Raw genomic sequence first — 27,865 nt, 5'->3', positions numbered from 1 at the left:
AACTGTCCAATCATATCACTTCGTTTGTGCATACTGGGAGTTATCCTGCATGTTCACTCCCACATGCCACATTGGAGATGGTGTGAGTGATCAATAACAGATCAGACGCAGTGGATGGGATTCTTTTCCTATGATTTCCACTACACTAACCTACAGTGTGCCTACAGTTTGTAAGGAGAGGGATGATAAGGATGATCTCGTAAATCTATTTTGCAGTTTAACCAGGATGGTATACTAACAACACCAAATTGCTCTTTTCATACCTCTCTTCCAGCCATGGCAGTGGTGCATGGGTGCATTTGCAATATTCTTGGCATGGTTGAATCTCATTATCTTTGTACGCAAACGAGCCTATCTTGGGATCTACGTTGTCATGTTCATAGGTGAGAATAGTTATTGTACGTCATTCAAATAACTGTAAAAAATAACCTTACATTCTTTTTCAAGTTTCGCTAGTCGTTGATGACGTGAAGTTGTATTATATATGTGTATGACTGTAAGACTATTATTGTAAGGTGGTCCATACATATAACAAATGCTGTTACACAAGCCAAGTTATAGTCTTTGAAAAGACAATGTGCATTGTATATACCATGGCCGTTCTACATCACGATAATCCGTGTCTACGTCACGAATTCTGTGGTGCTTGAAAATGGGGGAAATCGGCATTAACGTTTCCGACTTTTCATCAAGTTTGCTTGAGAAGGTATAATTACATTGCTCCTAAATACTGATTCTTCACTGACCCGGAAAATAGTCCTGACCTAGTTGTTTTGTATTGCAACTCGAAGTGACAATGCCACTCAGGTCACTCATATTTTCCCTGGCTGAACGACGACACATATTAGAGAATAACAGCTAATTATATTCGTTATTATATCAGTAGTATTAATTTATCAGTATTACATGAATTGTCATTTATGTTGTCATCTTCTTTCCGTACGATTTTATAGATATTTTGAAGACTTTTTGCCGCTTTTCAGTCATATTGTTCCTGTTCATGGTGGCGTTTGGACTGAGTTTTTATGCACTACTAATGAATCAGGTGATTTACTCCTATTGTACATTAATTCCTATATCCCGTCATTCTACTTTAAAGTTGCCATGGCAATAACAACTAACCCTAACCCTAGACTGGAGGTAATGTATGTAGTGATTACTTGTGTAACCCCCCGAGTTTGACTGAGTGGAAAGTTTGGCTTGAACGTTAAACTTATTAGTCGACACTACCCGATGATACTAGATGATTACAAACACAAGGTCATGTGATGAGGAGTAGACAGTAGTGATTTATACGCATTTATCAATTTGTCAGTAGTGAATTATTTCATTGCCAGTACCCAATTCCTCGGTTGAACTTGCCTTTCTTTATTGTTATTATTGCAGCCAGCATTCAGTTCAGTGGGCTTTGCTTTAATGAAGACATTTGTCATGATGAATGGCGAATTTACCTATGATGAAATATTTCGATCTCTTAACTACCTGAACCGAGACGAATACGACATGACTGATCCCGAATATTTCGCAAATGTTGTTTCGTACCGTGGAATAACATATATTATGTTTTCAATCTTCATTATCATAGCAGCAATAATCATCATGAATTTACTGGTGAGTATTTTTCTCTTGATCAAGATTACTGATGGCACCATACTCGTATGCATCGATAGGCGTGTGTATCGTAGTCTTGTATTAGATATCGGGTCTGTGTTCCAAAGGTTGCCGACCATGTATGTATGTATGTATGTATGTATGTATGTATGTATGTATGTATGTACGTACGTACGTATGTATGCATATGTCTATGTTTATTTCAATTGTCATCATAGTGCAATATAGTATCCATCTATTATGTTTAATGGTTCATTTTATTCTCTTGTTTTATTTAGGTTGGTCTTGCTCTAGATGACATAAAGGGTGTTCAAGAACAGGCAGTTTTGAAAAAACACGCACTTCAGGTAAATGAAGATATATTTTTTTTAATATTCAAAGATAAATCATTGTAAGCAATTATTCTCATAGAGGTAAGACTATGACTTGTTCAACATGTCTCTTTGCTCTCAAATCGCTTAATTCAAATTTACGACTTCTTTGATTCGTGATTTTTTTCTTATATTAATGTTATGATTTTAATTGTTATTATGTCTTGTTAATTTGCACGAATTATCTATATTTCACAAGGTTGAGCTTGCCCTTGATGTGGAACAAATGCTGCCAAATAGATTTCGTCGCCGTCAATGGAGGGCTAAGACAACAATTTACCCGAACAGGAAAAAGAAATCAAGATTAAGGACCACCTTGCAGAGTATGTTTGGCGTTTCCTCTACAATATCAATACAATCTATCGTCCAATCCCTTAACCCAGAAAAGGTATGATTTAATGTATTTGTTTTTCATTTCAAAAATAATATGGACACCATTTACACCAGTAAACTACTGCCATACACCTTAACAACACCTAATACAGTACGCTTGTACATCGTTGGTATCTGTCTCTATATCCGTGAATTAATTACAGGTGATTTAGTCTCAGCTTGCAAATGCTATTAAATGATGTATGAAGATCACTGAGACTGACCACAAGGTTTGATGTTGAGATGGACACAATATAGATAGAACAGAGACATCCCTTACACAAAGTCTGCTCTTTATCTTGTAAATGATAGCAAGAAATAGAAATGTAACAAAATACAGAGAAGACACTGTGTACTGGTGTTTCTGTGTTATGTTTAGTGTGTCTATCTCAACATGAAACATTGTGTCACTGATCAGTCTCGCTCATTGATCTTGTTACATCGTTTAATAACTCTTACTAGATAAGACGAAAGCTCATATAAGAAGTATACCGATAAGGCTATGGAAGCGTATACAACATTTCAATGTTCACTTCTAGTGATTCTACTCGATCAAAGTACAAGAATATTCATTTAAATACTGTCATGTTCCTGTTGTCAAATTGAAGAATTGCCAATTGATTTGATTTTCTCAATGCATATTAATGATCATTTGTTCGTTTACGTATATTAACATTAAAAAGTCCCTTCCTCCTCCAGACTTCAATTGAAAAAATTCAATCAAATCAAGATGACCTGCTGAAGGAAGTTGAGAAGTTATCATCTAAAATCAAGGTTCGTCTTTTATATTAATGTCAGTTTGTATGAACGACATTTTTCAGAAAATTTATGCAATATAGGCGATACAAATGACAGCAAATGATGGTCTTCTTTGTCAATACAGAATGAAGGTAATTCCAACCTAACAATGGAACAACGTCATGGTAACCTTGAACAACGATTCCAACATCTGGAGATGAAAATCGAAGAAATGTATTCAATGATGGCAAAGATCTCGTCAAGTGCTGGTCCTGTCCTTCAGTTTACTTCAGATAAGGATCCTACGGCCTCGACTCAAACTTCTGTTAGTTTTATTTAGGTTTGGTTTTGTGTTTTCACGAAAATAAAGTTTGATTCAAAGTACAAACATCTGTTAGCAGGTTAAAGTAGGACCCTAACAGGTTTAGATTGTTTACTCCCTTTTTTCAAAATCACAGTTTATATTGTATATTTTGTTTGCTTTGCAAATCACACGGACTGTACTGCCAAGATCATAGATGCGCGCTTCTAACTACGGCTTGATCACGTGATCCGAAAACATATGAAGGCAATCTGATGGCAGAACTAAAAGTACACGTGAAGAAAATGACACTAAGACTGAATGTAATTGGAATGAAATAGAAGGTGTAAAACATAATGATTCAGAATTGGAATGGAAGAAAAAAAAAGACAGACATAGTTAACATTTAACGACACAGGCAGCATTACACTAGTCTAGTTCCTAACTGGTACAGTATTACGTATTAAAAATTTCATTTACCAGTCTAATCCGGGCAGTTACGGAAGGTGTTAAATTGTGGTGAATCCCTTACCTTTTAGGTCCTTCTCGTCCAAGGAGATGTCACTGATGACGACTACTGTAGATTTGTTATTTAGAAAAGTATTGGAAAGTTTGAAAGAAAAGACACTTCTCTTATGTAATACCTGAATTGCCTATGTGCAGAAAATTTGAGAACATTTATGCATGAAGGAGAGCACAGCTCTATCTCTATTTGCTCATCAGTCTTATGAAATTTGCAACGATGTAGCATAATATTACTGGGGCATGTTGCATGGAAATTATTATCGGTACAATTCAGTTTACATCAGTTTTGATTAACAGTCAATAATGCAGGCATTGGAGGAGAAGGGTCTATAGAAAAAACGTCATTGAAGCAGTATGACGTCACCATTAATACTAACATGAGAGAGTCGTGTATCACCTTACAATGTTGGCGGTACCACATCTGATGAAAACATAAGGTTTGTGTATCATAATTACAGTGAATATTACAGAAGGGCCGGGGCGGATTGTGATTTACATCCTTATAAATAATGTAGACAAGTGTAAACAATAGTTCATGCTGACGAAAACAAAATGATTATAATAAAAGACGTATCACAACCAAAATCTTCATGAGACTTTAGAGAGTGTTTGGTTTTAACTTCTATAAATGCTGGGCTTATAAAGTTAAACATTTAGTTTTCAAATTTGGTTTTGGGATTGCCTGAACTGAACATGAGAGTCTTTTCTTTACTGACTTTAAGCAAAGGTTATTTGGCATTGATAAATAACAATTGAGATGCAGATATAGATTCTTTACCCAAACAAGATACCTACCGTCTTTATAAAACCAATCTATCGCTTGGGAAATACATTTCTGTTATTGACACTTAATTTCTCAGGAGGGCACTTAGCAAATTTCGTGTCTCTGACCACAATCTCTATGTTGAGAGTGGACGAAATTTCCAGTTGCCAAGAAACAAACGGATATGATTGTCAACATTGAGATCTTAATCTTGTCGAAGACGCATTGCTCCATATTATTATCGATACCCTTCCCCTTTAAGATTTTTCAATTTAAATGTAATGTACTTCCAACAACAAAATCCAAAATCTAGCCAAATTTGTTCCATATAGTTCTAAATTGAGGGATAAGATCATCAGAAACATTTAGTTCAGCTTCTTTGATGTTTATTTCGCTTACAACTTCTATACCGATTGTTTTCTGTATATGTATTTTATATGTATGTTCATATTTTACAAGAGATCCTAATGTTCTAAATAAGCTGTTACATAATAGTTTTAACACTTCATAGGGGCCAGAGGATTTTGCATCAAGGGTCTTTAATTTCACTCTACATGGTAGCATCTTTTATTGATTACAATCGAGAGGCCTTGCACTGGGCTTATGATTTGAGCATTTTTGAAATGTGTTATTTTGCACTGCTGTTAACGCTTTAAATGATTGTATCAAACATTATTATAAGCAATTAAACTGATTGACAAAGGTTGCCAAGCTCGGCAACAATGTTTGTTTTTGTTTGTTTGTTGATAAGATAGGAATCTTGACCTTTGAGAGAATATTTTTATTTTCTTTTATTCTCAATCTCTACACATTACTATGAATTCTTAGTGTAACTCTCAATGTCAGACACCCATTTAAAAAACTCAAATATAATGATACCTTTGAATTAACATCATCATCACTTTCTGGTCTTCTAAGCAACGCCTGTTGTCTTAGTCTATCATGCATAGTGCGATAGCTACAAATACATACAGACCCTACTCGTTTGACTTGCGTATGTGCCTTGGCTTGCAGCAATGAAATTTAGTAGGGGGACAAACAACTTTTGGGGCAAATCTTGAATCTTGTATCGTGAAACAAACGACCTATGACAATTTAAATACTTGGACTCATCATCATTATGCATATTTTTTAAAGTTTTAATGAGTAATTTGCATAATTAATGAATATAGGTATTTAGGATTTACCCTAAGAATGCAAACTTTAAATATCATATAATTTCTTACATGTGTCAATCATAACAATGCGCACATGAAGTTTCCTGACATATAGCTTGTACGTTTAATGATTATCAGTAATTAAGCTATATTTTTGGAATGTACGCTTCACATTCCATAAGTAAACTTAGGCACATATATCAACCATAAGCAAGCACATATATCCTTCAAAGCCTGCTTTTATAGTTTTCAATTTTAATTGTGTGTAATTAGTAATCTTTGGTGATTAGGCCTTATCTTAAGAATTCAAACTTCAAATTTCTTTTAACTTGGTCCATCCATCAATCATAACAACTCATACATATTTGAGGTAGCTGTTCATGTAGTTTTTATTGTGATGACTAATTTAAATAATATTTTTGATAATTAGTCAATATCTTTAGTATGAATTATCAGATAATTTATTACGTGTATTGATTGTACTCCCCACAGACTCAGCCAGTTGGCCTAGGCAGGCCATATACCTATAAGTGAGCATTCTAAGGAGTCGTCGAAATTTTACAAATTTACGTATTGTATTATCTCACTTAAAGTTGCATTATTTTGTGGATTGAGTATCCCACAGCTGCCACCATTGCCATGACATACCCTACTATCAGAACATATTGCTGCTGAAATGCATGTGACTGTCACTTTTTATAGCTAGCAACATTTTCACCCAGTTTTGAAATATTTCTAGGTCATGTGTTAGAGCAGGATCATGTTATAGAGAAGTGACAGACTGAGAAATATTTGCAGCACAAGCAAACATACGGTGTCCAACTTGCAAAAGAAAATTTCAGAACGTCATACCCACATTCAATTTTATTCATTCATAACTAGAAATACACTCTATCCTTGTGATTTTTGTTTGTGTTAAAATACATCCACTCACAGACCATCTTCTCAAATACTTTCTGTAAATTCACTTTGTGTATATGGTCATGACTGTACCGTGTTACAGAGTGATTGCAATTTTGGTCATGGCATATTTTTTGTGCATGAGATTTTCTATGCTATCTATATACAAGCACTACCAAAACAAAAAAGAAATCTTCAGATACATTTGATAGTATTCCCCATCAATTTTTTTTTAAATCACAAAAATATAAATAAAATTGGAATTTCTGCAGTAGATCTGAAACAAGCTGAAGCGGCGAAAACCTTTCTACTTAAATTCTATTCGAGAATGGTCATGGTTAGTCCATAATCAGTTTTGTGACTTCCTTCTTTCTGTGGTTAGCACAAGGTGAATTACTGTGCACACATCACATGTCTTCCTCCAGTAAGTGTTAACTGTGTTGCTGTGATGAAGGAAGAATCATCAGATGCAAGGAATGCTATCGCCTTGGCAACCTCGTCAACCTCTCCAACACGGCCTATAGGATATATTGCTTTACAGTGTTCCACGTACTGGACATAGAAAAGAACAATGTAGTTATTAGTTTTGATTTGATAGATTGTAAAAATTAAAAATGTTATGTTAAAATAGCATGGTTATTTATGTAATTATGTATGTATTTATTTATCTACATTTATTCAGTCAGTCAGTCAGCCAGTCAGTCAGTCAGTCAGTCAGGTATCAGTCAGATCTGTAAACAGCTATTGTTCCTGTTCAGCACCATAGAACATTACGTCATATATATTGGATTTTGGTGCTATACAAATTATTTTCATTAATTAATTGATTGATTGATTGAATGATTGATTGATTGATTGATTGATTGATTGATCTTCAGTCAACCAGTCAATCTGCACATCATATGTATGTATGCAGTCAGTCAGTCAGTCAATCAGTCAGTCAGTCAGTCAGTCAGTCAGTCAGTCAGTCAATCAGTCAGTCAATCGGTCAGTCAGTCAGTCCCTACAATCTTAAAGTTGGCACTGTGTCATCAAGGTTGTTTACAACTAAATGTTTCAGTTACTTATTCTCCATCAAAACCAATCAATAAATAACGATCACAATGTGACACGTACTTTAGCATACTCTTCTTCACTCATTCCCGTACGTTTATAGCTCTCTGTAATAATCGCTGCAGGACTAGACACATAATTATTCAATAATGTTAGAATACATGGTGATTGGAGAATAAGGTCTATATATAGCATGTCGTAATGCGCAGTTAGATACTTTCTTATAAAAACTAATATTTGTTATGTCTTAAGCTTGTATTACACATCAACCTGCACTAGCTGCAACTGGGACATATTTTTCATTAAATAAGCAAAGATATATCCACTAAAAATTGGTTATTTATTTATGAAAAGACATTATATCTGTTAATAATTAGTGGTCAATATTTGCAAGTAGAAATCATGACTGAAAGCTTGGTTTTCAGTCTGTCACTTTCTTGAAACTATCAATTGGTACATGTAGCAGTATTTCTACATCAGACAATAACAACATATTCACTAAAATTGTTCAAATACCAATAATAAGACAATATACATGTTAGTAGTCGATATTATCTATCAGCTGTAGAGCAACAGGTTGAAAATAACGTAATCGCCGTAGAGGGCAGTGATATTGGGGTGTGTGCCCAAAAATCAATTTCATCTGATTTGTCGGTATAGAGCTACACAGAAAATACGTTTACCCATAGTTAATGGTTTACGATACTGTGAATAAGTTACGTCATTGTACTAACAGAATATTTTCAAAATATATTCCAGTTGCAGCTTTAAGCACAGACCATTGTAGGTCTGGAATTTAAGATGAAGAGACATAATAATACGTTTTCACTAAACACTGAACTCCCTTCTTTTTGGTTGAATTTCTTTGTATAAACATTGTGCACATTTACTGTTTGATTGACTTGTGTGACCTTTGTTCTTTGTATCAAGTGTTTAATATGGCAAACGCAAAATTGCAGCATTTGCAAGATTTCTTGCATGGCAAACTATTCAACCTAGGAATAACTCTATTTATCACTATTTTGTGTATTAATGGTATATGAATAGACAACCCTCTGACAGTAACATCTGATGTGATCAGGATCAATAACATGATTCAAACTTTAATTCTGTCAACATTATGTTTTTATGCTCCACTATTAAAGCCGTTGCCGTAATTTGTAGAAGGCCTTGTTGACTATAATTGCATTCTAGTAGGTGAGAATGATGGTACGTTTTGAAGGGTGCCATGTGGTTTTTGACAGTGGTACTCGATTATTATATCGAATGGAAACCGTTACTTTCTAATTAAGAAATGTATGTAAATAAATAAAAACTAAACATACTTTACTGAGTTCACTCGAACTTTCTTTGGTGCTAGTTCTGCAATTAAAAAAATAATGGCTTTATTTAATATCGCCGGACTTGACCAATTGGAATGGTTATTATTCATATTTGAAATAAAACGTGTTTTGATGATAGTAGTTCAAACCTTTCTCCGAGTATACTGACTTTTATACTGATAACCCGTGATAAATATGCCATGTTTTCGGTTAATAATCACTCTCAAATAGTGAAGCAACAGTGTTCTAGAAAGCAACGTTTATCTATTATTTTCCGTGGTACGTAGTATAGCGTAGTATAACGGTAAATTAATTTCGCCTAAATACGATATTAACCTTGAGCTAATAGAGACTTGAAGGTGACGGTCACGTGTCGATAGACCAATGGATATATGTAGGGAGTTGATTCAGTATGAACTGACGGTCTAGTCAGTGCTTTCTTCATATAGTATCCCTTCCAGTTCTAATTATCTTTATTATGCACATTACATGTATTTTATTTTATTACGTTGATTATTGTAAAACCGAATGAGGTCCGACATTATCCACCCAGTACACGTCGCAAGGTCACGGACTCAGGTTTCCAGAGAATTTTATTTGCCTTAATATACTAAGTTTTTTTACCTCTAGTATTTTCCTGGGCAACGATTGTACAAGTCGGGGGGGGGGGGGGTTATTATTGTCTTTTGGCATCCCAATGATGTGCTATTATTAATTACAAGTTTGTCAGTGTTCTGTAATTAGCTCACGAGCTTAACGTGTGTCGTCGTCACCATAGCCACAATTCTATAGTATATCGGAAAACGTTTACTTTATCACCCCCTTGTAATCGAACGCTGTTTGTAATTTTATGCTGAATAAACGCCACTCCGTTCCGTCTATGGGGCACCTAGCTTTCACTTCAATCCAGATGAGTACAAGGTTGTATGTTGTACAGTGTAGGTGAGACGTAAACATAACTGTGAAATGATTTTATAGGAGCGTTTTCTACTCTTTTTTTGTTTCTATCTACTAAATTATAAACAATCATTTTGCGAAAGGAATTAGATTGATTTATCACAGCCCCATAAAGCTGCAGACTATAAACGCCCCTGTAAAATACGTCCCTGGTTAGTCTTCTCTTGAATACTATTTATAGATATTATTGTAAAACACTCTGTTAGAATGATATGCTGACTCACCAAGAGCTATGCAGTTTGTGAATTGGTCCATTGCTGCTTTTGATAAGTTGTAGACTACACTACCAGTAATCTGTAAGAAGAAGTAGAACAGTATTAATTATTGATAAACTTGTCATAGAGATATAGACTCTTGTGTATATCATCATGAGTAATAGGTATGAATGTTTAGAGATTTTAGATCAAGTACTAAAACATGCATAGCCCCAGCTACACCTGTGACCTGTCACCGAACATTTTAGGGGGTGTATATATATGTGTGTGTGTGTGTGTGTGTGTGTGTGTGTGTGTGTGTGTGTGTGTGTGTGTGTGTGTGTGTGGAGCTGCATGTATCGAGACGACTACATTCCAATGGGGTAAACTTCACGTGTAAGACAAGAGCATCGGTCCAAATTGTCTGTAAGATATGTCAATCGTACAACTACTAATAGGGTTGAACAATACAACATATCTTACAGTATACGTTGCAAACCACTCTACTATTTCCAGCAATTCTACCTCACATAAAACCCCACTATTTCCTGCGGGAGTAAAAAAAATGGTCTGGCTTTCAAAATGACAAACAATAGACAAAATATCAACTTGAAGTGTTTGGCTTGATTAATAGAAATGTGTGAATAGATTCGTAACTGCACGGATAGCAATAAGTGGTTGTTAACATCTCAGTAAACACCAGGGATGAAATGAAAATGCTCCCGTTCAGAGATGTATATATCTTATTGCAAAATGTTCATAAAATATGCAAATTAGCACTTAATTGCCTCGATACCGTCATATCTGTGCTCGGTCAATATCTTTAGCAAGTTTCATCAAATTTGGTGCAGTCTTTCTGGGCCATAGCCATAAGCCGTAATTGTCAAATCTTGTTAATTGTGCAATGAGTAATAAATTGACAGTACTTGATTTCATTAAGAACTATCATATCTCTGTATGATCAATATCTTTGCCAAGTTTCATCAAATTTGATAAAGCCATTCTGGATGCATAACCTGAGTTACAAACTTTCATTAATTATGCAAATTAGCCCTTAATTAATTTGACACAACTTAACGACTTTTAGTGCTTTTATATCTTTGCATGATCCGTAGATGTAGCAAGTTTATTAAACTTGGTGCAGCTATTTTGCATGTATAGCTCCATTTATAAAATCATTAATTATGCAATTCAACATTACTAATCAATGCTAAGTTACAGCCTGACAATGCCACATAGTAAAATGCAGAACATTTGATTCAGTACTTTTTGAGATATCAGTGGAATAAAATTTCTGCACAGACAGACAGACAGACAGACAGACAGACAGACAGACAGACAGACAGACACAGTGCCACGACATCAGCTCCCATATGGGAGCTAAAAATGATACTCACGGCCCTCATGCCATTCACACTGGATACATTTACAATAGATCCTGTAGAAATAAGTGACAAAATGATAACATTTCAAAGGTATCATTGTGTGTGTTTTTTAAAATGAGTATAAGACATTGAGAGATACACTATGAATTCAAAGTAATGTTTATAATGACGAAAAAGAGAATAAAACTGTTCTCCCAATAGTCAAGATTCCTATATAATCAACAAACAAAATTAAACGTTGGTACTGAACTAGTGCTTTGTCAATCAGTTGCGCCAATTGTTTATAATATTGTTTGACACAGTCGTTTAAAGTGGCCATATATGGATGATGATTGGGTATTTTTTTTCAATGGATGTTTAGCTTATAAAACAGTTTTTATCATGGTTTCTTACTTGAAAGATCAATGTGAAACAACATATGGCAAGCCTTGTTTGTAACACAATAAATTGCAGAAGATTAATAAAATTGTGTAAAATAATTTTTATTGTACGCACAATAACAAAAAATGTAAACATTGTTTTTAGCTTTTTGCTCTCTATTGCATTACAAACACAGACATGGCTTATGTTGTTTCAAACTTAATTTCCAGTAGGTTCAGTCGTTGTTTTGTAAATTAAAAAACAAAAATAAATGTCCAATCCTCATCATATGGCCACTTTAAAGCGTTCATAGCAGTGCAAAAAACACTGTTAAAACATTTCCGAATCAAAAGCCCAATACAAGGCCTTTCTATTGTAATCAGTAAAAGGTGCTAACATGTAGCAAGCATCAAGTCATCGATATCCCTTTGATGAAAACCCCTTTGGCCCCCCACAAAAGTTAAAAGTGAAACCGAACACTCCCTAAAGTCGCATTAAGATTAAGCTGTGGTGCTGTCATTCATTGTAATCAATCTGTTTTCGTCAGCATTCATTTATTGATTACCAATTGGCTACATTAGAAGGGTGTAAATCACAAAGAACCCCCCCCTTCTGTAATATTGACTGTAATTGCGATACACAAACCTTGTGTTTTGATCAGATGTGGTACCGCCAACATTGTAAGGTGATACACGGCTCTCATATTAGTATTCATGATGAAGTCATACTGCTTCAATGATGTTTTTTCTATAGAACCTCCCTCTCCAATACCTGCATTATTGACCTGTTGATCAAAGTGATGTAAACTGAATTCTGCCGACGTACGTTTGCATTCAACATGACCCAATTATATTATGCTACACGGTTGTATGGTTTATAAAAAATGATGGCGCTGTTTACACTCTTTCATGCTTCAGTGCCCTAGTAATTTCCTCATAGCCAATGTTTGCAGGCACAAAACATAGACGTTGTGATGTTCCTCCCTTCATGCATCAATTGTCTGCATATAGGCAATGTATGAATTACAAACCACAAATGACTTTTTTCTTTTTTAATTTTCTGTTTGTTATACAGTTACGTTATTGTTTTCGTAAATATGAGCGATACATTTCTGTAATAAATTTCAAATCTATTGACAAGAAATAACCTTAATCTTACCAGCACATCCAGCTGACCAAACTTTCCAATAGTTTTCTCTAGAACAGATCTACAGTAGTCGTCATCAGTGACATCTCCTTGGATAAGAAGGATCTATAAGGTAAGTAATTCACAGATATTTACAAAAAGACAAACTCATAAATCTTATTTCAGAATTATTTTGGATAGACATTTCCCAAAGCAAACCATGCCATTTCAATTATACATTATTCATCACTTGACTTAGAGGCAGCAACTACTATTATAAGATTCCAATTCATTTTGTGAATCTAGGATCAGGATCCCATACCAAATCACAGTGCATCACTGGTTTCTTTTACAGTGCTGCAGGAGAAACAGGCTTCTGCAAACAAAGATTATACACGGACCTGATGATTCCAATGGCTTCGACTATTTATTTATAATCAATATCACTACTTGTCTACTTCTACATCCCAGCTGTGTGCGGTTCATCTATAATTATTTAATTTAAATTTCATTTGAAGCTGTCCGGGGTGAGTAAAATATGTCATGTTCATAGGGTAGCACCAAGGTAACCTCAATTTCCATAGAAATGGTATCTCGATCATAATAGTGACAATAATCCTGGTTAGGAAATTTCCTCTATACGACAATTTGATAAATACGAAGGAAAGTTTGATGGCAAACTGCAGGCATGTTTAGCATACAAAGTAATTAGTATGTTTGTTGTAATGTAAATTATAGACTGTTCATTCTTATCCTAATATCTAAATTAAAACACACCTAATCTTATAATTACTCAGCGGCTATGGTTCATATGACATATAACATAGGTCGTTGTGTGATGGCGCAGGCACCAGTTACAGGACTTATTTGGTTTATCACTTATCTTTTTGGAGTTTATCACACTGAACAAACACTCATTCATGTGAAAACTAGCATAAAAAGAGTAGATATATATATACATACTTTATCTTCTGGTAGTCCATATGCTTCACACTCCCTTCTCACTCTTTCCAGGTTATCTTTATTTCTTCCACACAGAGCAAGGTAACTTCCTAACGATGCAAAGTGCCTGGCAGTTCCAGCACCAATACCAGAGCTTGCACCTGTAAATCACACCACCAAATGTGCTATTAAAATGGTGGTTTTCACCCAGGTGATTTGTCTTTGGACTACTCATGATAACAACACCTGAATATCTAGACTTTCTCCGTCTTGAGAGCGTTGGGAGCAGACAGCGGTTGTTTTGTATGTACCGATATATCTACCACATACTTGTACTCTATTTAATATAGTTGTATGGTGAGCCCTCATTGCCGTGTTAATCAATCTGATTAAAATCTGATATGGTGAAAGTGGCTAGATGCCTTTATTTACCTCTATTTCATCGTTTTGTGTTGTTGTTTTTCTTCTGAATGATCGCCGCCTTCCCACCGTGGTATGTCTTCAATACAATATGAGTGATAGTAAGACATACTCATACAAACACACTCCATCCCTCCCTTCCCCTCGAAAACACACACACACACACACACACACACACACACATCAGACTATATAATACATAATTCTAGTGGTCTATATTCTATAATGCGTCGCCTCTTTCTCGAATGTTGTAACAATATCCAACAACCAATGTCTCATAGCTTGAAATTTGTCACGATTCTTGTATTCTCTTGACCGTAGGTTGTAGGTTTGATTTCCAATACAACTAGCTATACAGCCTAGTCCATGTACGAGCTGTGATCATCTCAATCATCTCCACCATGGAGAGAGAGACAGTAAGAAACTAAAACGGCTACACGTATAGTAACTATTAATAGACTACAATGTAACATGACCAGATAATCTAGTCACGAGATTTCAATCCTCAAACCATGGTCAAAAAAACTTGCTTATTTGGAATGAAAGACAAAGAATTCATCCTTGTTATTTTTAATATCATTGGAGACATAATGAGAAACATTGGAGACCAATCGTCAGTTTTATCGTACAATAATGATATGTATACACATTTGACCTGATTTAATAGGTCAGCGAGGTCAAAACATTACAACAACAGTGCGCTTACACTAGATATATCACTGTCACTATATACTAGGTGCAATAATTGTAGCGTTTGATGTGATTTTGATGGCTTTTTCGTCTGTTTTGTGCCTTTTTTCGTTCCAACGTTTAACCCGAATCAAACGCTGCAATTCCTGTAACGAAAACGCAAATAGAAGTAGCAATAAATGTAGCAACGCATGCAGCATTTTGAAACGGGCAGACGCTGACATCTCCCTCACGTCTTCAAAGTAGTCTCGTCTATTCGGGTTAAACGTCGGAACGAAAAAAGGCACAAAATAGACAAACAAGCCCCCCATATCACATCAAACGCTACGATTATTGCAGCTACAATAATATTAATACCAGTGATTCATTCTGTGAATCGTCAATGAAAGCCAAGCCATTATAACAAACGTAACAATACACAAACTGGTGGTACTTTGAAACCCAGAAAGAACATTTATACATTATAACTGAAGTCTAGTTTTTACGAACCTGTAATTAACGCGACCTTTTCTCGCAGGGAAGCCATGTGTGTTCAACCTCGAGTGGGACTCTAACCTATAACCTCGCTATTAAGTTCTTTCGTATTTTTGTGGAAGGCCCCTTTTCACTTAGTTCGGTCGGTCGTAGGTGGCGCACACCATTGAATGCCTTCACTGCAAACATATTCAAATACCCAACGTTGCTTGTCAATAAAGCTTTCAATGCCTTGTTGTCAGGCATGTGCTGCTGGCTAGCCATGTCAAATACAATGATCTTAAATCATATCATTTAAAATGTGGGAGAAAATGAATCTCGTCTTCTACACGTACTGACAGTACAAGTATAGCACTCTATACTGTAACACAATTCACAAATTACATCTTGAATGTAACTGGTTTACGACGAAGTCTAAGAAACGTACTGCATAAAAAATTATTTCAAAGTTACTTCGACCCCAAATTAAGGCAATTCTTGGATGGAAAAGTGGATCAACGATTTTGAACGTTTAAGCTTGCAATTATTTACACTGTATGTCAAAATCTGTGTCAGAGTCGCATCTAATAGAAAGCTTGATTCAGATCTCAATTGCGTTGATTTTTCTGTTAAGGGAGCGATCAGTGCTGTTTACGGCCGGGGTGAGCTGGTGACTTTTTGAAGTTGTGTTGAACTTAAAAATAGTGCCCTGCAATTTATCCACAGAGGAAACAATTGCAACACTCCCACCCCCACCCTCATTCCCGCCGACAAATAAAAAACACAGTGACCCTACAATCTGGAGACACGCGAAACATTCTTCTTGTCCTTTAAAATGACATTGTATTCTCAAACATTTACAGTTTCAGTAATTTGAACAACGTCGTAAACCACGTACCTCTCCATATTTCGTTGTTCCAGCAGAGAGAAATATGTGCTCTGGCTTGCGATGATGTAATTATATGTGTACCAGGTAAATCGTCACAATATATAAACCTATGACATGTATGATTGTCTGTTTACTGACATACAATAGCCACATGTTCTAGTATATCTCCCTGATTGAGTGAAGTATTACCATAGTTTAATTCAGCTACTAAAAAGTACAATATTAAAAATGGAGTTATTATAACTGTAAACCCAATAACTGTCAATGTATGCGAAAACAGTGATCAGTTTACACGTTTGTCCTGATGATAATTGTTCATTTTAATCTTCAAACTGATTTAAAAGTGCTTATTTTATCACAAAACAGGTTTTGAGTTATGAAATGGGGTACATGTAATGTCATTGGTTTCAAAGTAGAAATTAAAACTGTCATTAAGTTTACTCACTACAGCTATATATATTTCAGAACAAGATCTGATTCAGTTCACTACTGGTAATGTTTGTCTTCAGTATATTGTTTACAACACAACAGCCTTGATTTTAAAACATTTTCCCTTTAATACCATGGAAATGTAATATGATGATCTGCCAACACTATGTTGCTGATAGTATAGTTACCCAATGATGAATACTCAGTTTAACATATTCAGGGGGGGGGGGGGTGTCTGTACCATAAAAGTCAAAGGTAAGTAGCCCTTTACTAGATCATCATCAAACAAGTCTGTTTTAAAAGTTTGTTTATCAGTCAAAACACCAATTAACATCCTCCGATTAATATCCTCCAAAAACCAATATCAAAATAGAAACAAAAAGTTTTTTGGTCAAAGAATCAAAGACAAATTCATCTAGACACATTTAGGAACATTTTTACCAAATAATAGACATCTTGAAAGGTGAATTCATCTTCCCTAAAATAAAAGTGTCCTCCCCGGCGGGGAATTGAACCCCGGTCTCCCGCGTGACAGGCGGGGATACTCACCACTATACTACCGAGGATGAGATAAGGTTATTTGCTAATAATTGTACGATTAAAACATGTGGACACAACACAAAACACTATTCATACAATAGCTACATGCATATATAGAACAATATTCCAATACTTACGTAACGGGGCCGGGGAACAAAGATTTTGTTTATAGGAACTGTGTGCATCTCAAAAGTCCAGGGAGCTACCGCTATATGGACCATGTAGTAGTGTATAGACAGATAGATGTATCATGAACCGGCGTGGCGTGGGTCACAATTTTCTGTATGTGAAAAGTTACAATATTTGTCCACCCGAATATAAATGTTGTATAGAATCTTGTGAATAGTTGAATGCTAATATTTGAATAAAAATGATGTGGTATCATTGCTGTCATATACATTTCAAGATAACTCATAGTCAATCTTTTTTCATGGCAAAATGTCCTCTGTGCTCAACAATTAGACCATACTTCAATGAATGATAACTTATATGTACGGTTTTCACTTGTTGCCTGATATTGTTAACGACATTGGATGACTTTCTCCGATAATAATGGAATAATGGAACCTGAAACGTCGACTGGCTCGACAAAAATCTTACGAACAGTCAATACAAGTTTATCGTCTGACTCAACAAAAACCTTTATGTTGCCAAAAGAGATATCTGTTTTGTTGAGTCAGACAATTATACTCAGTTGTGTTCGTGAAAAATGTCGAGCCAGACAACGTTTTGCTTCTGGTGGCGTGATTTTCATTGTTTATGCCAGTGTGGCTACGAGAAATAGCAGAGCGCAACACAAGAGTGGTGTGAACAGGCTACTAGTTCTCTGACACATGTACAGAGAATGTAAACGCCAATAGTGCATCTCTTCACAGTCTTACTTAATCAGTGATGGCGTATTCAATGATCTCTTTGTTCGGGAAATATAAACGTTTTAAAATCGACATGGTGATTCTAATTTGTCGGAGTTTTTGGCATGTTACAGCAGTTATATGCCTCCCTGGCTGCTCTCTAAGGACCAAGCCAGTCGGCCTAAATAAGCCAGCTATACCTGTAAGTTATCCTTCTATTGAGGGGGTCACGTCTCATTGTATTATCTATAACTTAAAGTTGCATTAGCTTGAATTGTGTATTGTGTATCCCACTGCTGCCACCACTACCACGCCATACCCTACTATCACGTCATGTGGCTGCTGAAAAACCATGCAGTGACTTTTGTCCTTTTTAAATCTGACAACTTTTTAACCCGTTTTTGAAATGCATGACCGGGGGGTGGGGGGGGGGGTCATGTTATACAGAAGTGACATTGAGGGGTTTTTAGAAAACGGAAACAAGGGAGGGTCACATTTTATGCAACAGATTGTGCTTGATTTCTACCACCCCCCTGTAATTAATCTAGGCTCCCTTCCTTACACACACTTTACTCGGAGAAATCATAGACCGTACGTCCTATCTATGGATAAATATATGTAGCACGAACAAACAAACTTGAAAAAGAAATAAAGTGAGAACATCTCACACTCATCTGCGTGATGTATAGACCAACATTCAAGTTTATTCATTCATAATTACGTACACATCACCCGTGCTATTTATACTAGTTCTTCTTATTCAATTACCTTAACTAACAGAACCTCTTTTCAGTTAATTTCTATAACACATAGTTTGACAGTACCGTGTTTCTACGCATCACGAGGTTGGTTGCTCTGAAGTTTAGTAATTGCGTATTTTTTGTGCATGGGATTTTCACTACAATAATTTACAGAAATCTTCGGATATTATTTCATAGTACTCTCCATATTCTTTTTTTTCAAAGAAAATAATGTCAATCATATTGGAATTTCTGCACTAGATCTGATACAACCTCGCACGCGTACGGCGAAAGCGTTTCTATTTATAGATATTGTTATATACGCAGTACATATATTCGATAATGACCCTAGTTAGTCCATAATCAATTTTGTGACTTCCTTCTCCCTGTGATTAACACATAGTGGATTATCGTGGACACGTCACATGTCTTCCTCCAGTGAGTGGTAACTGTGTTGCCGTGATGAAGGACGAATCATCAGATGCAAGGAATACTATCGCGTTGGCAACTTCGTCAACCTCCCCAACACGACCAATAGGATGGGTTGTTTTACAGTATTCCAAGAACTAGGTATGCAATAGAATAATATGTATTTGTGAGTTTTGTTGACAAAGAATAGCTAAGTTACATTGCAATATCATTGTTGTTTATTTTCCCCAATTATTTAGATCTGCAGATGATCGATCGGTTGGTTAGCAAGTCAAGATCATGCATTTAGTTAGTTAGTCTGTCTGTCACGCGCCAGTCACGGCACAATCTAAAAGTTAGCACTGTGCCACGAATATTTCCACTAAATGTTATAGTTGCTTATTCTCCGTAAGAAATCCATACATAATGTGACATATACCTTAGCATACTCTTGTTCGCTCATTCCCGCTCTTTTATGGATCCCTGTAATTATCACTGCAGGACTAGAAACATGGACAATTTTAGCATGCATACATGGTGTTTGGAGAGTAAGGCCGCGACATTATGAGTAGCTTATTATAGCTTACAAAGCGTTTTCAAAAACTAGTGCTGATTTAATGCCTGAAACCTCTGAAAGCAACAGCAGATTTGATCAATACCATGCTTATAACTTGAAATTTACAAATCTCTTGTTTTTAGTTAATTACCGAAAATTGAACACTATATATAAAGTTGGTGATTAATTTGTCTGGTTGACTGTGTACGTGCAATATATTGCTCCTCCTGTTGCATTCTCGTATTTCACACCACATGTTCTCCGTTGATACAACGTCAAATATGGTGCCACGTTCTGAACGGTGCCGTGAAGAAGCCAGATTTTTTTACGATGCTGGAGGTGTATTGTTGACGGTGCCGTAAAGAAGCCTGTCGATTTACGATGATCATAGACATAGTAGATTATTATATCGAATATAAATTGTTACTTTCTAACTAAAGAACGTATGCAAATGATAAAAACTAAACGTACTTTACCGAGTTCACTCGAACTTTCTTTGGGGCTAGTTCTGCAATGGAAAAAAAGGTTGGCTTTCAGAGGGAAATTCGTCTGTGTTGGTAATCCATACTATTCAATTGAACTTTTGTTCCAAACACACCTTGAAAATTGTATCTGAAATTCTCGACTGCACACCTATGACCCCTTATTAGGCTCACGTGTCCACTAGTACTGATAAGGTCACGTGTACTGAATAGCGGGTCAATCTGTTGACAAATACTGAAGTGTGCAGTCGAAAATGTCAGGTAAACCTTTTAAGTTGTGTTTCACGTAAGATAAGTTGAATACAAAAGTTGGCGTTATTTAGGTTCTGCCCCTAACTCGACTACATGGAATCTCAGCCTACTAGTGGCCTAGATGGAATGGCTGTTGTAATTGAAAAAGTACATGTTTAGATGATTCATACCTATGATTTCAAATCTTTCTCCTATTTTAGTGACTTTTATATTGATAACCCGCTAAACCCGTAAGTAATATACATGGCATGTTTCGGTTAGTGGTGAATATGAACCACACGGTTCTTGAAAACCACTTTCATGTTAACATAAGAATGTTTTCTACTCTTTCTCTGTTTCTATCCACTAAATTACAAACAACACTTTTTTACGAGGAAATTAAACCAATTATCATAGCCCAATAAGCTCTAGACTGTAAAATACCACACTGACTAGTCTTTTCACTAGGAGCTGACCGACACGTCGTATTTAAAACGCTTGAAACTATCAAAAGGATAGAAACTATTTATTCAAAAACACTCCTGACTCACCAAGAGCTACACAGTTTGTAAACTGATCCATTGCTGCTTTTGATAAGTTGTAGACTAAACAACCAGTAATCTGTAAGAAGAAGTAGTACAGTAGTAATCAGTGAAATTATAGACTTGTCACAGAGTTATAAGAGACTCTATACGTGAGCAAGAAAATTCAGGTCAAGTACTAACATTCATAACACTCGGCTGGACTTGCTACAGACCAGTTTTTTGTGTTCGTTTGTGTGTTTGTTTGTTTGTGTTTGTGTTTGTGTTTGTGTTTGTGTTTGTGTTTGTGTTTGTGTCTGTGTTTGTGTTTGTGCTTGTGTTTGTGTTTGTGTTTGTGTTTGTGTCTGTCAGTGTCTGTGTCGGTCTGTGTGTATGTATGTATGTATGTATGTATGTATGTATGTATGTATGTATGTATGTATGTATGTATGTGTGTCTGTGTCTGTGTCTGTGTCTGTGTCTGTGTCTGTGTCTGTGTGTATATCTGTATGTCTGTCTGTTTCATTAACGTTCTTTATATCTATGGTAACAAAGATATTGAATTGCATGTATCAAGACGATTGCCTTTCAATGGGGTAAACTTAACCTGTAAGCCAAGAGCATCGTCACAAATTTAACCACTTTCCTGTTTCCGGCAGTCTACCTCACATAAAGCTCCACTTTTCGTCATGTCAGAAGAAAAAGTGCTCTGCCTTTCAATAAAATAATCAACAAAGGACGAAATAGATTTTGATTTGACTAACATAAACGTTCGAATAGCTTTATGCATGTGTATGGATGACAATGAGTGTTTCTTAAATTCGGAACAAAAATTGATACTCACGGCCCTCATGCCATTCACGCTGGACACATTTACAATAGATCCTGTAGAAATAACAGGCAACTTTAATCAGGGGCAAATTTTATAGATGACATTAATCAGGGACAAATTCTAAAAGATGATGTTTCAAAGGTGTCATTTTCTATTTTTATTTTTACTTTTGAAATGGGGAATCAGACATTGACAATTATACTATGAATGGTAATAATTAAAGCCAAGCTATTGTAATCAGTAACCAACGTCATTACCATAGAAGCCAGTAAGATGAAGATATCATAAAGTCGTATGGAGATCACAGTTGTGATGCTGTCATTCACTGTAATCAGATGTTTTTCGTCAGCTTGCAACTTTGTTTACAAATTGACAACATAATAAGATAGTAAATCATAACGACCATCCCATCTGCAATGTTCACTGTAATTTCGAGCGACCAACCTTGTGTTTTGATCAGATGTGGTACCGCCAACATTGTAAGGTGATACACGGCTCTCATATTAGTATTCATGATGACGTCATACTGTTTCATTGTCACATCCTCTATAGAATCGTCCAATCCAAAACCTGCATTATTGACCTGTAGAAAGTGTTTGTGAACTGAAGTCTTGCGATAATCATTTGCAGTCAAAATGTTCTATTAAAATTATCAGACAAGTTGGAGGTTCTGTAAAGAGATGGCGCTGCATTCACTCCGAGCTTTCGTGCTTCAGTGGCCTTGCAATTTCACAAAAGAAAATGAGAGGTGGTGCTGTAAGTTTCTGAAGATTTTCTGCACATAGGCAATGTATTACAAATGGTAAATGACTTTTTCCTTTCCTATCCTTACGTTTAATTAATTAATTAATTAATTATTTATTTATTTAATTAATTAATTAATTAATTGAATTTTAAATAACACCAGTTTTTTTTCTGACGCATATAGTTTTCTAATAAAGTTCAAATCTATTGAGTCAGACACGAAATAACCTTAATCTTACCAGCACATCCAGCTGACCAAACTTTTCAATAGTTTTCTCTATAACAGATCTACAGTAGTCGTCATCAGTGACATCTCCTTGGATGAGAAGGATCTAACATGTAAGTAATGCACAGAGACATTTACGAAAAGGCAGACTTGTTATTGTCTCAGAATTATTTTTTTCACAGACCAAACAATGGTATATCAGTAACATTATTCATCACTTGACTTGATTTAGAGGCAGCTGGTACAATCAATCAGTCAATCAATCAATCAATCAATCAATCAATCAATCAATCAATCAATCAATCAATCAATCAAATTCCAAGTCTTTATTTTGTGAAGTAACAATGTTCATATTCTTTGTGAATATATTTTTCCTGTAATACTGGGAAATTGAAATTGTCGTGGCGGTTCACACCCGGGCGCTATGTTGTTGTTTTTTTCTACATAAACACAGATGCAACAAAACATAGACACCACACACAAGATACCATACCCAATGACAGTGCATTAGGCAAAATAAAATAAAAATGTGTGTTTCTGATAACCCGATCGACCCTAGTTTTAACCACCGACCCTAAATATTTTTTAAACATTTAAAAAAAAGATAAGAAACTCGTTGTCTTCTTGATTATGTATGTCTGTTTTCCTTCTGTGATTTCTGTACACATATTTATGTACATATTTAAAGTATAGGCTTTTGCTGAAAAGTTTATACATGGGCTTGATGATTCAATGGCTTTAACTGATAATCAACATGATTACTTGTTTGATACTACATCCCAAATGTGTATGGCACTTCTATGTTCATTTATTGGTTTGTCTGGGGTACAATATATCATGCCATGATAAACGCCATGGCAACTTCAATTTTCCTGTACAAAGTATCTCGATCATAATAGTCACAATAATCCTCGTTAGGAAAATTCACCTGTACGACTATTTGTCAACTGTTACAACGACTACCAACGAAGGAAGGTTCGATGTCAAATTGAAAACATATGTAGCATAAAATTAACAGTAGTATGTTTGTTATAAAATACTGATAGAGCAAACGTAAACTGAACAATTCTAAATTATAGTATTTAATCTTTGTTCCAGGAACTACGTCCAATATACATACTTTATCTTCTGGTAGTCCATTTGCTTCACACTCCTTTCTCACTCTTTCCAGGTTTTCTTTATTTCTTCCACACAGAGCAAGGTAACTTCCTAACGATGCAAAATGCCTGGCAGTTCCAGCACCAATACCAGAACTTGCACCTGCAGGTCACAACACCAAATTTGAATATACTATCAAATAATGTTTTAATCCGGGTAATTTGTCTATAGACCACCATCCTTTATCTAGTACACACACACACAGACACACAGACACATACATACATACATACATACATACATACATACATACATACACAGATGACCTTATAATGATTAGGCCAGTGAAATAGGAATATTAAAACCACAGAGCACCCACAGTAGATATATATTCACCGTCATTGTTTTAAATAATACTATCAATTAATTGAATGCAACCAACCATGCATCAGGTGTTGGTGCTTTAACATCCAGAAGGACATTACCAAACAGTTTTTGTTTTACGAACCTGTGATTAACGCAACCTTTTCTCGAAGGGAGGCCATGTTACTCTCTTGACTAACCTCGAGTGGAACTAGAACTTTAACCTTAGACCTATAGTTCATTGCCACTTTTCGCACGGGTCGGTCGTAGGGGGCGCAGACCATGGAATGATGTGCCTAGACTGCAACACATTATAATATCCGCCAAAATGAGGTCAGCAAATGATATGACTGCTTTCCCACTCCCAATGACAATTTCAAATAACGGCAGAACGTGAATACCAACTATAAATAAGCCTATATGCGTATATAAAGATTATCTTACATGTTCCTTATGTTGTTAATAACAACCTCGATGTCTGACATGCGCTGCTCGGTAACTAACTACATCTATGTGCACTCAAATGCAATAGTAAATAGTAAATAGTTAAATACTAAATTCTGTACATTACCTCAGACCATTATAGTGGTCTGAGATATTATTTACAATTTATATCACTTCCCCTAATTGGTATTGTTCGTTCGTAATTCTATTACTCGAATTTACATTATATTACACCCTCTCCCTTGTGAATTAAATAGAAATTTATTATTAGACGCCGTTCGGACCACATATGTTTATAAAGAACACATATGTTTATAAAGAAGTTATTGTTTTATTTATTAATTTTACTCTAAAACTTATGATCATTATTTATATGACGTACATGGAATCGGGAAGGGGGGGGGGTATTCGATGTGCCGTATTCCCTCATAATCCCTCAAATGAATGGTTTATGTTGTATGTTCCTGAAGCCGCATTTGGATTCAAACGTTGCAGGAATTTTGAGAGTTCATCACTTGTACGATTGTTGGTAACTTAATTCCAGTCATTTTGGGAACATTCTCAGCTGATTATTCAGTGAAAACTGATTTGAAATAATCGGACAGAACATTTGCTTTACCCTAGCCTGTAGATCCGACTCGAACATGATTTTCTCACCCGATTTTAGTGGGAGTATGCCACATCTGTCTTTCTATTTTGAGATTCTTTATATATTTGAATATATTTGAAGAATGCTTCTTTATCAGTACTAAATATAGTTATAATGTGAGATTTGTATGCTTCGCGGAGTGATTTATTGTACTCTTGGTTTCTAAATTCTTGCCAATATCTTGGGTTCCCAGATTTGTTAGCTTTGTTATAAAGACCCTGTTGTTCCCTTTTCATCATGTGTAATGTTCTGTTAAACCAACACAAGGCACATTGAATCTTGTTAAGCTCATCTTGCTTGGAATATATTTATCCATAAGAACAGATAATTTAGCTTTGAAGTTTGTCCAGTTCTCCTCCACAGAGCGCTTTGTGGATGTTTTTAGATAGTTTGTAACATAATCGTTAACTTCAGTTTTCAGACCATCTGGATTACTTACTATACATGTTTTATTTTGCAGGTGTTTTTTTTTATGAATCTTTGGGTTCAAGGATGAATCAACTAAAACTGCTTCATGGTCACTAAATCCTGGTATAGCACTGATCTCATTTATCAGTGAGTTATTAGAGGTGAAAAATAGATCAAGTACGTTTGCAGTAGTTCCCGTACGTGTTGGTGCTAACTGAATTTGATCTAGGTTATATTTATGACACATATCAAGCATGAGTTCTATTCTGACTGACGTGCTGTTCTTATCCTTGTCATAACTTGATGATTTTCCCATTTTACATCTGGTAAATTAAAGTCTCCACATAGCCGTAAAGTATGTTTTTAATGTTTCCGTTGTATTCGACATAAGACTGGGTCTAGCTTTTGAAAGGAGGCCCGAATTTCGTACACGTCTGACTTGTAGATTTGACCCTTGACCCATGTAATGGGCTGGGATCTAGATGATGGTGTTTCTTTTAAGCTTAACGCTCGTAATATTTCGTCTGTACATGCGGTGATTCGCGAGATATGACAGTTCAGATAAAGAAGTTTACCGCTGGAGACGTAAAGCTGCATGATTATTTAAATGACTCGTTTTGAAAAAAATGTGGAAAATACAGAAAGAAAGAAGAAGCGGCAAACCTTCATAAAGTCAATATAGAACTTCAGCTATGGGTAATGACTCACTACTGGAGACAAAAACCAGAGTATGTCATCCTCCAGGGTTTGAAGCCCGGAATGAATAAAACCCCTATTTGAAAAGGCGTAATAATGCTGAGAGCTATTGTACACTCAGTCTGATAAAGTTCGCAAAGGAACTTTACTGCAGGATTCGTGATTATACAGCAAAACATACTAGGTTACTTTAGGAATATTGTACATTGGCGGGGTACATATTTATAAGAGTTTTTTTATATTATTAAACATGCCTTAGGTTTTAAAGCTGCACTGACTGCAACTGAAGCCTCGATTGAAACTGTTTGTCAGATGTAATGACCCACTCTCAATATTGTACACCATGATACAGGGTTCCCATACGCAGGTCAGTGCTGGCTGGGGGACTCCAAACTAGTGACAACTACTCAGTGGTTACCAAGCACTACCTACTTGTATGTCGCAAACATATTTTTGTTTCGCCACTCCCATACCCCCCCACCCCCCTTGGTTCGTCTGAGTAACCAATTATGAGTTTTACATTTATGTGTTTTTTTCCAAAACAGATACATTAGGTGATAGCGGTATCCACAAGACATGGAGAAGATTATAGTCAAGCAAGAAGATTCTGAGAATAACATACTAAATATACCTTGCAGCCATCAGCAAAACTTTATTGCATATAATGTTGTAGAATCATCTTACTGTTCTGAGGAGCAAATCTTGGTGAAAGATGAAGAACAGAGACAAGACAGAGAGGAGGTGATGATGAAGCAGGAAGATAAGAATAACCAGGGTTATCATGGTGACGAATTAAGCTTAAACATCAAACATTACTCAACAAATGTATTTTATAATTTAAATGAACCTTTTGAAGTCAAAGTTGAAAACAAATCAAATAATGATGCTGACACTGAACAAATGTATTGGAAGGTAAAGACTGAAGACTTTCAACGAAGTGAACTTGATTTCCCTGGCCTGACTGTGACTAGAAAAGCAACTAAACTGCTAAATACAGTGGAAGACCCACACTATATCAAGGCAGATAAACAACTAACCATAGTGAAAGACGTAGACAAGAACATGGCAACTAACCAACTAAGCACAGTGGAAAACCCATGTTATGAGAAGGCATCTAAA

The 27,865-nt window shown here is 35.7% G+C and overlaps 2 protein-coding genes and 1 non-coding gene across 3 annotated transcripts; all 3 read right to left on the bottom strand.

Moving 5' to 3' along the window:
- Window positions 1-6,742: 6,742 nt before the first annotated feature.
- Window positions 6,743-15,729, bottom strand: LOC144449415 (3-oxoacyl-[acyl-carrier-protein] reductase FabG-like). The gene is made up of 9 exons (XM_078139945.1): window positions 15,676-15,729; window positions 14,098-14,237; window positions 13,168-13,260; window positions 12,655-12,793; window positions 11,662-11,702; window positions 10,295-10,364; window positions 9,117-9,153; window positions 7,855-7,918; window positions 6,743-7,290 (listed from the first exon to the last, which is right to left on the bottom strand). Exons 1-9 carry the CDS (start codon window positions 15,710-15,712, stop codon window positions 7,132-7,134), a joined length of 780 nt encoding a protein of 259 aa, XP_077996071.1. The 5' UTR covers window positions 15,713-15,729; the 3' UTR covers window positions 6,743-7,131.
- Window positions 15,730-17,451: 1,722 nt separating this feature from the next.
- Trnad-guc (transfer RNA aspartic acid (anticodon GUC)) lies at window positions 17,452-17,523 on the bottom strand. The gene has a single exon. It is a non-coding gene; the product is annotated as a tRNA-Asp (tRNA).
- A 1,972-nt stretch (window positions 17,524-19,495) lies between these two features.
- Window positions 19,496-24,734, bottom strand: LOC144449530 (3-oxoacyl-[acyl-carrier-protein] reductase FabG-like). Its single transcript, XM_078140074.1, has 9 exons — window positions 24,695-24,734; window positions 24,209-24,348; window positions 23,102-23,194; window positions 22,563-22,701; window positions 22,131-22,171; window positions 21,317-21,386; window positions 20,524-20,560; window positions 19,936-19,999; window positions 19,496-19,654 (listed from the first exon to the last, which is right to left on the bottom strand). The coding sequence occupies exons 1-9, from the start codon at window positions 24,729-24,731 to the stop codon at window positions 19,496-19,498; spliced, it is 780 nt and encodes a 259-aa protein (XP_077996200.1). The 5' UTR covers window positions 24,732-24,734.
- Between the last annotated feature and the right edge of the window lie 3,131 nt (window positions 24,735-27,865).

Source organism: Glandiceps talaboti, chromosome 18, assembly GCF_964340395.1.
Source record: "Glandiceps talaboti chromosome 18, keGlaTala1.1, whole genome shotgun sequence".
In the NCBI taxonomy this organism is placed as follows: Eukaryota; Metazoa; Hemichordata; class Enteropneusta; family Spengelidae; genus Glandiceps; species Glandiceps talaboti.
The sequence above is the reverse complement of the archived record's forward strand: the minus strand, read 5'-3'. Positions and strand labels throughout refer to the sequence as shown.

Bases quoted from the DNA above. Each gene is read 5' to 3' on its own strand.
- LOC144449415 (XM_078139945.1), bottom strand. From the start codon at position 15,712: ATGGCTTCCCTGCGAGAAAAGGTCGCGTTAATTACAG. The intron at 14,238-15,675 runs GTTCGTAAAAAC...TGTGATTTACAG, and splicing joins AAAGGTCGCGTTAATTACAG to GTGCAAGCTCTGGTATTGGT. The intron at 12,794-13,167 runs GTAAGATTAAGG...TTTGATCAACAG, and splicing joins TTGGTCAGCTGGATGTGCTG to GTCAATAATGCAGGTATTGG.
- LOC144449530 (XM_078140074.1), bottom strand. From the start codon at position 24,731: ATGGCCTCCCTTCGAGAAAAGGTTGCGTTAATCACAG. The intron at 21,387-22,130 runs GTGAGTATCAAT...TTCTTCTTACAG, and splicing joins GCGTGAATGGCATGAGGGCC to ATTACTGGTTGTTTAGTCTA. The intron at 20,000-20,523 runs GTACGTTTAGTT...CCATGTTTCTAG, and splicing joins GTTCGAGTGAACTCGGTAAA to TCCTGCAGTGATAATTACAG.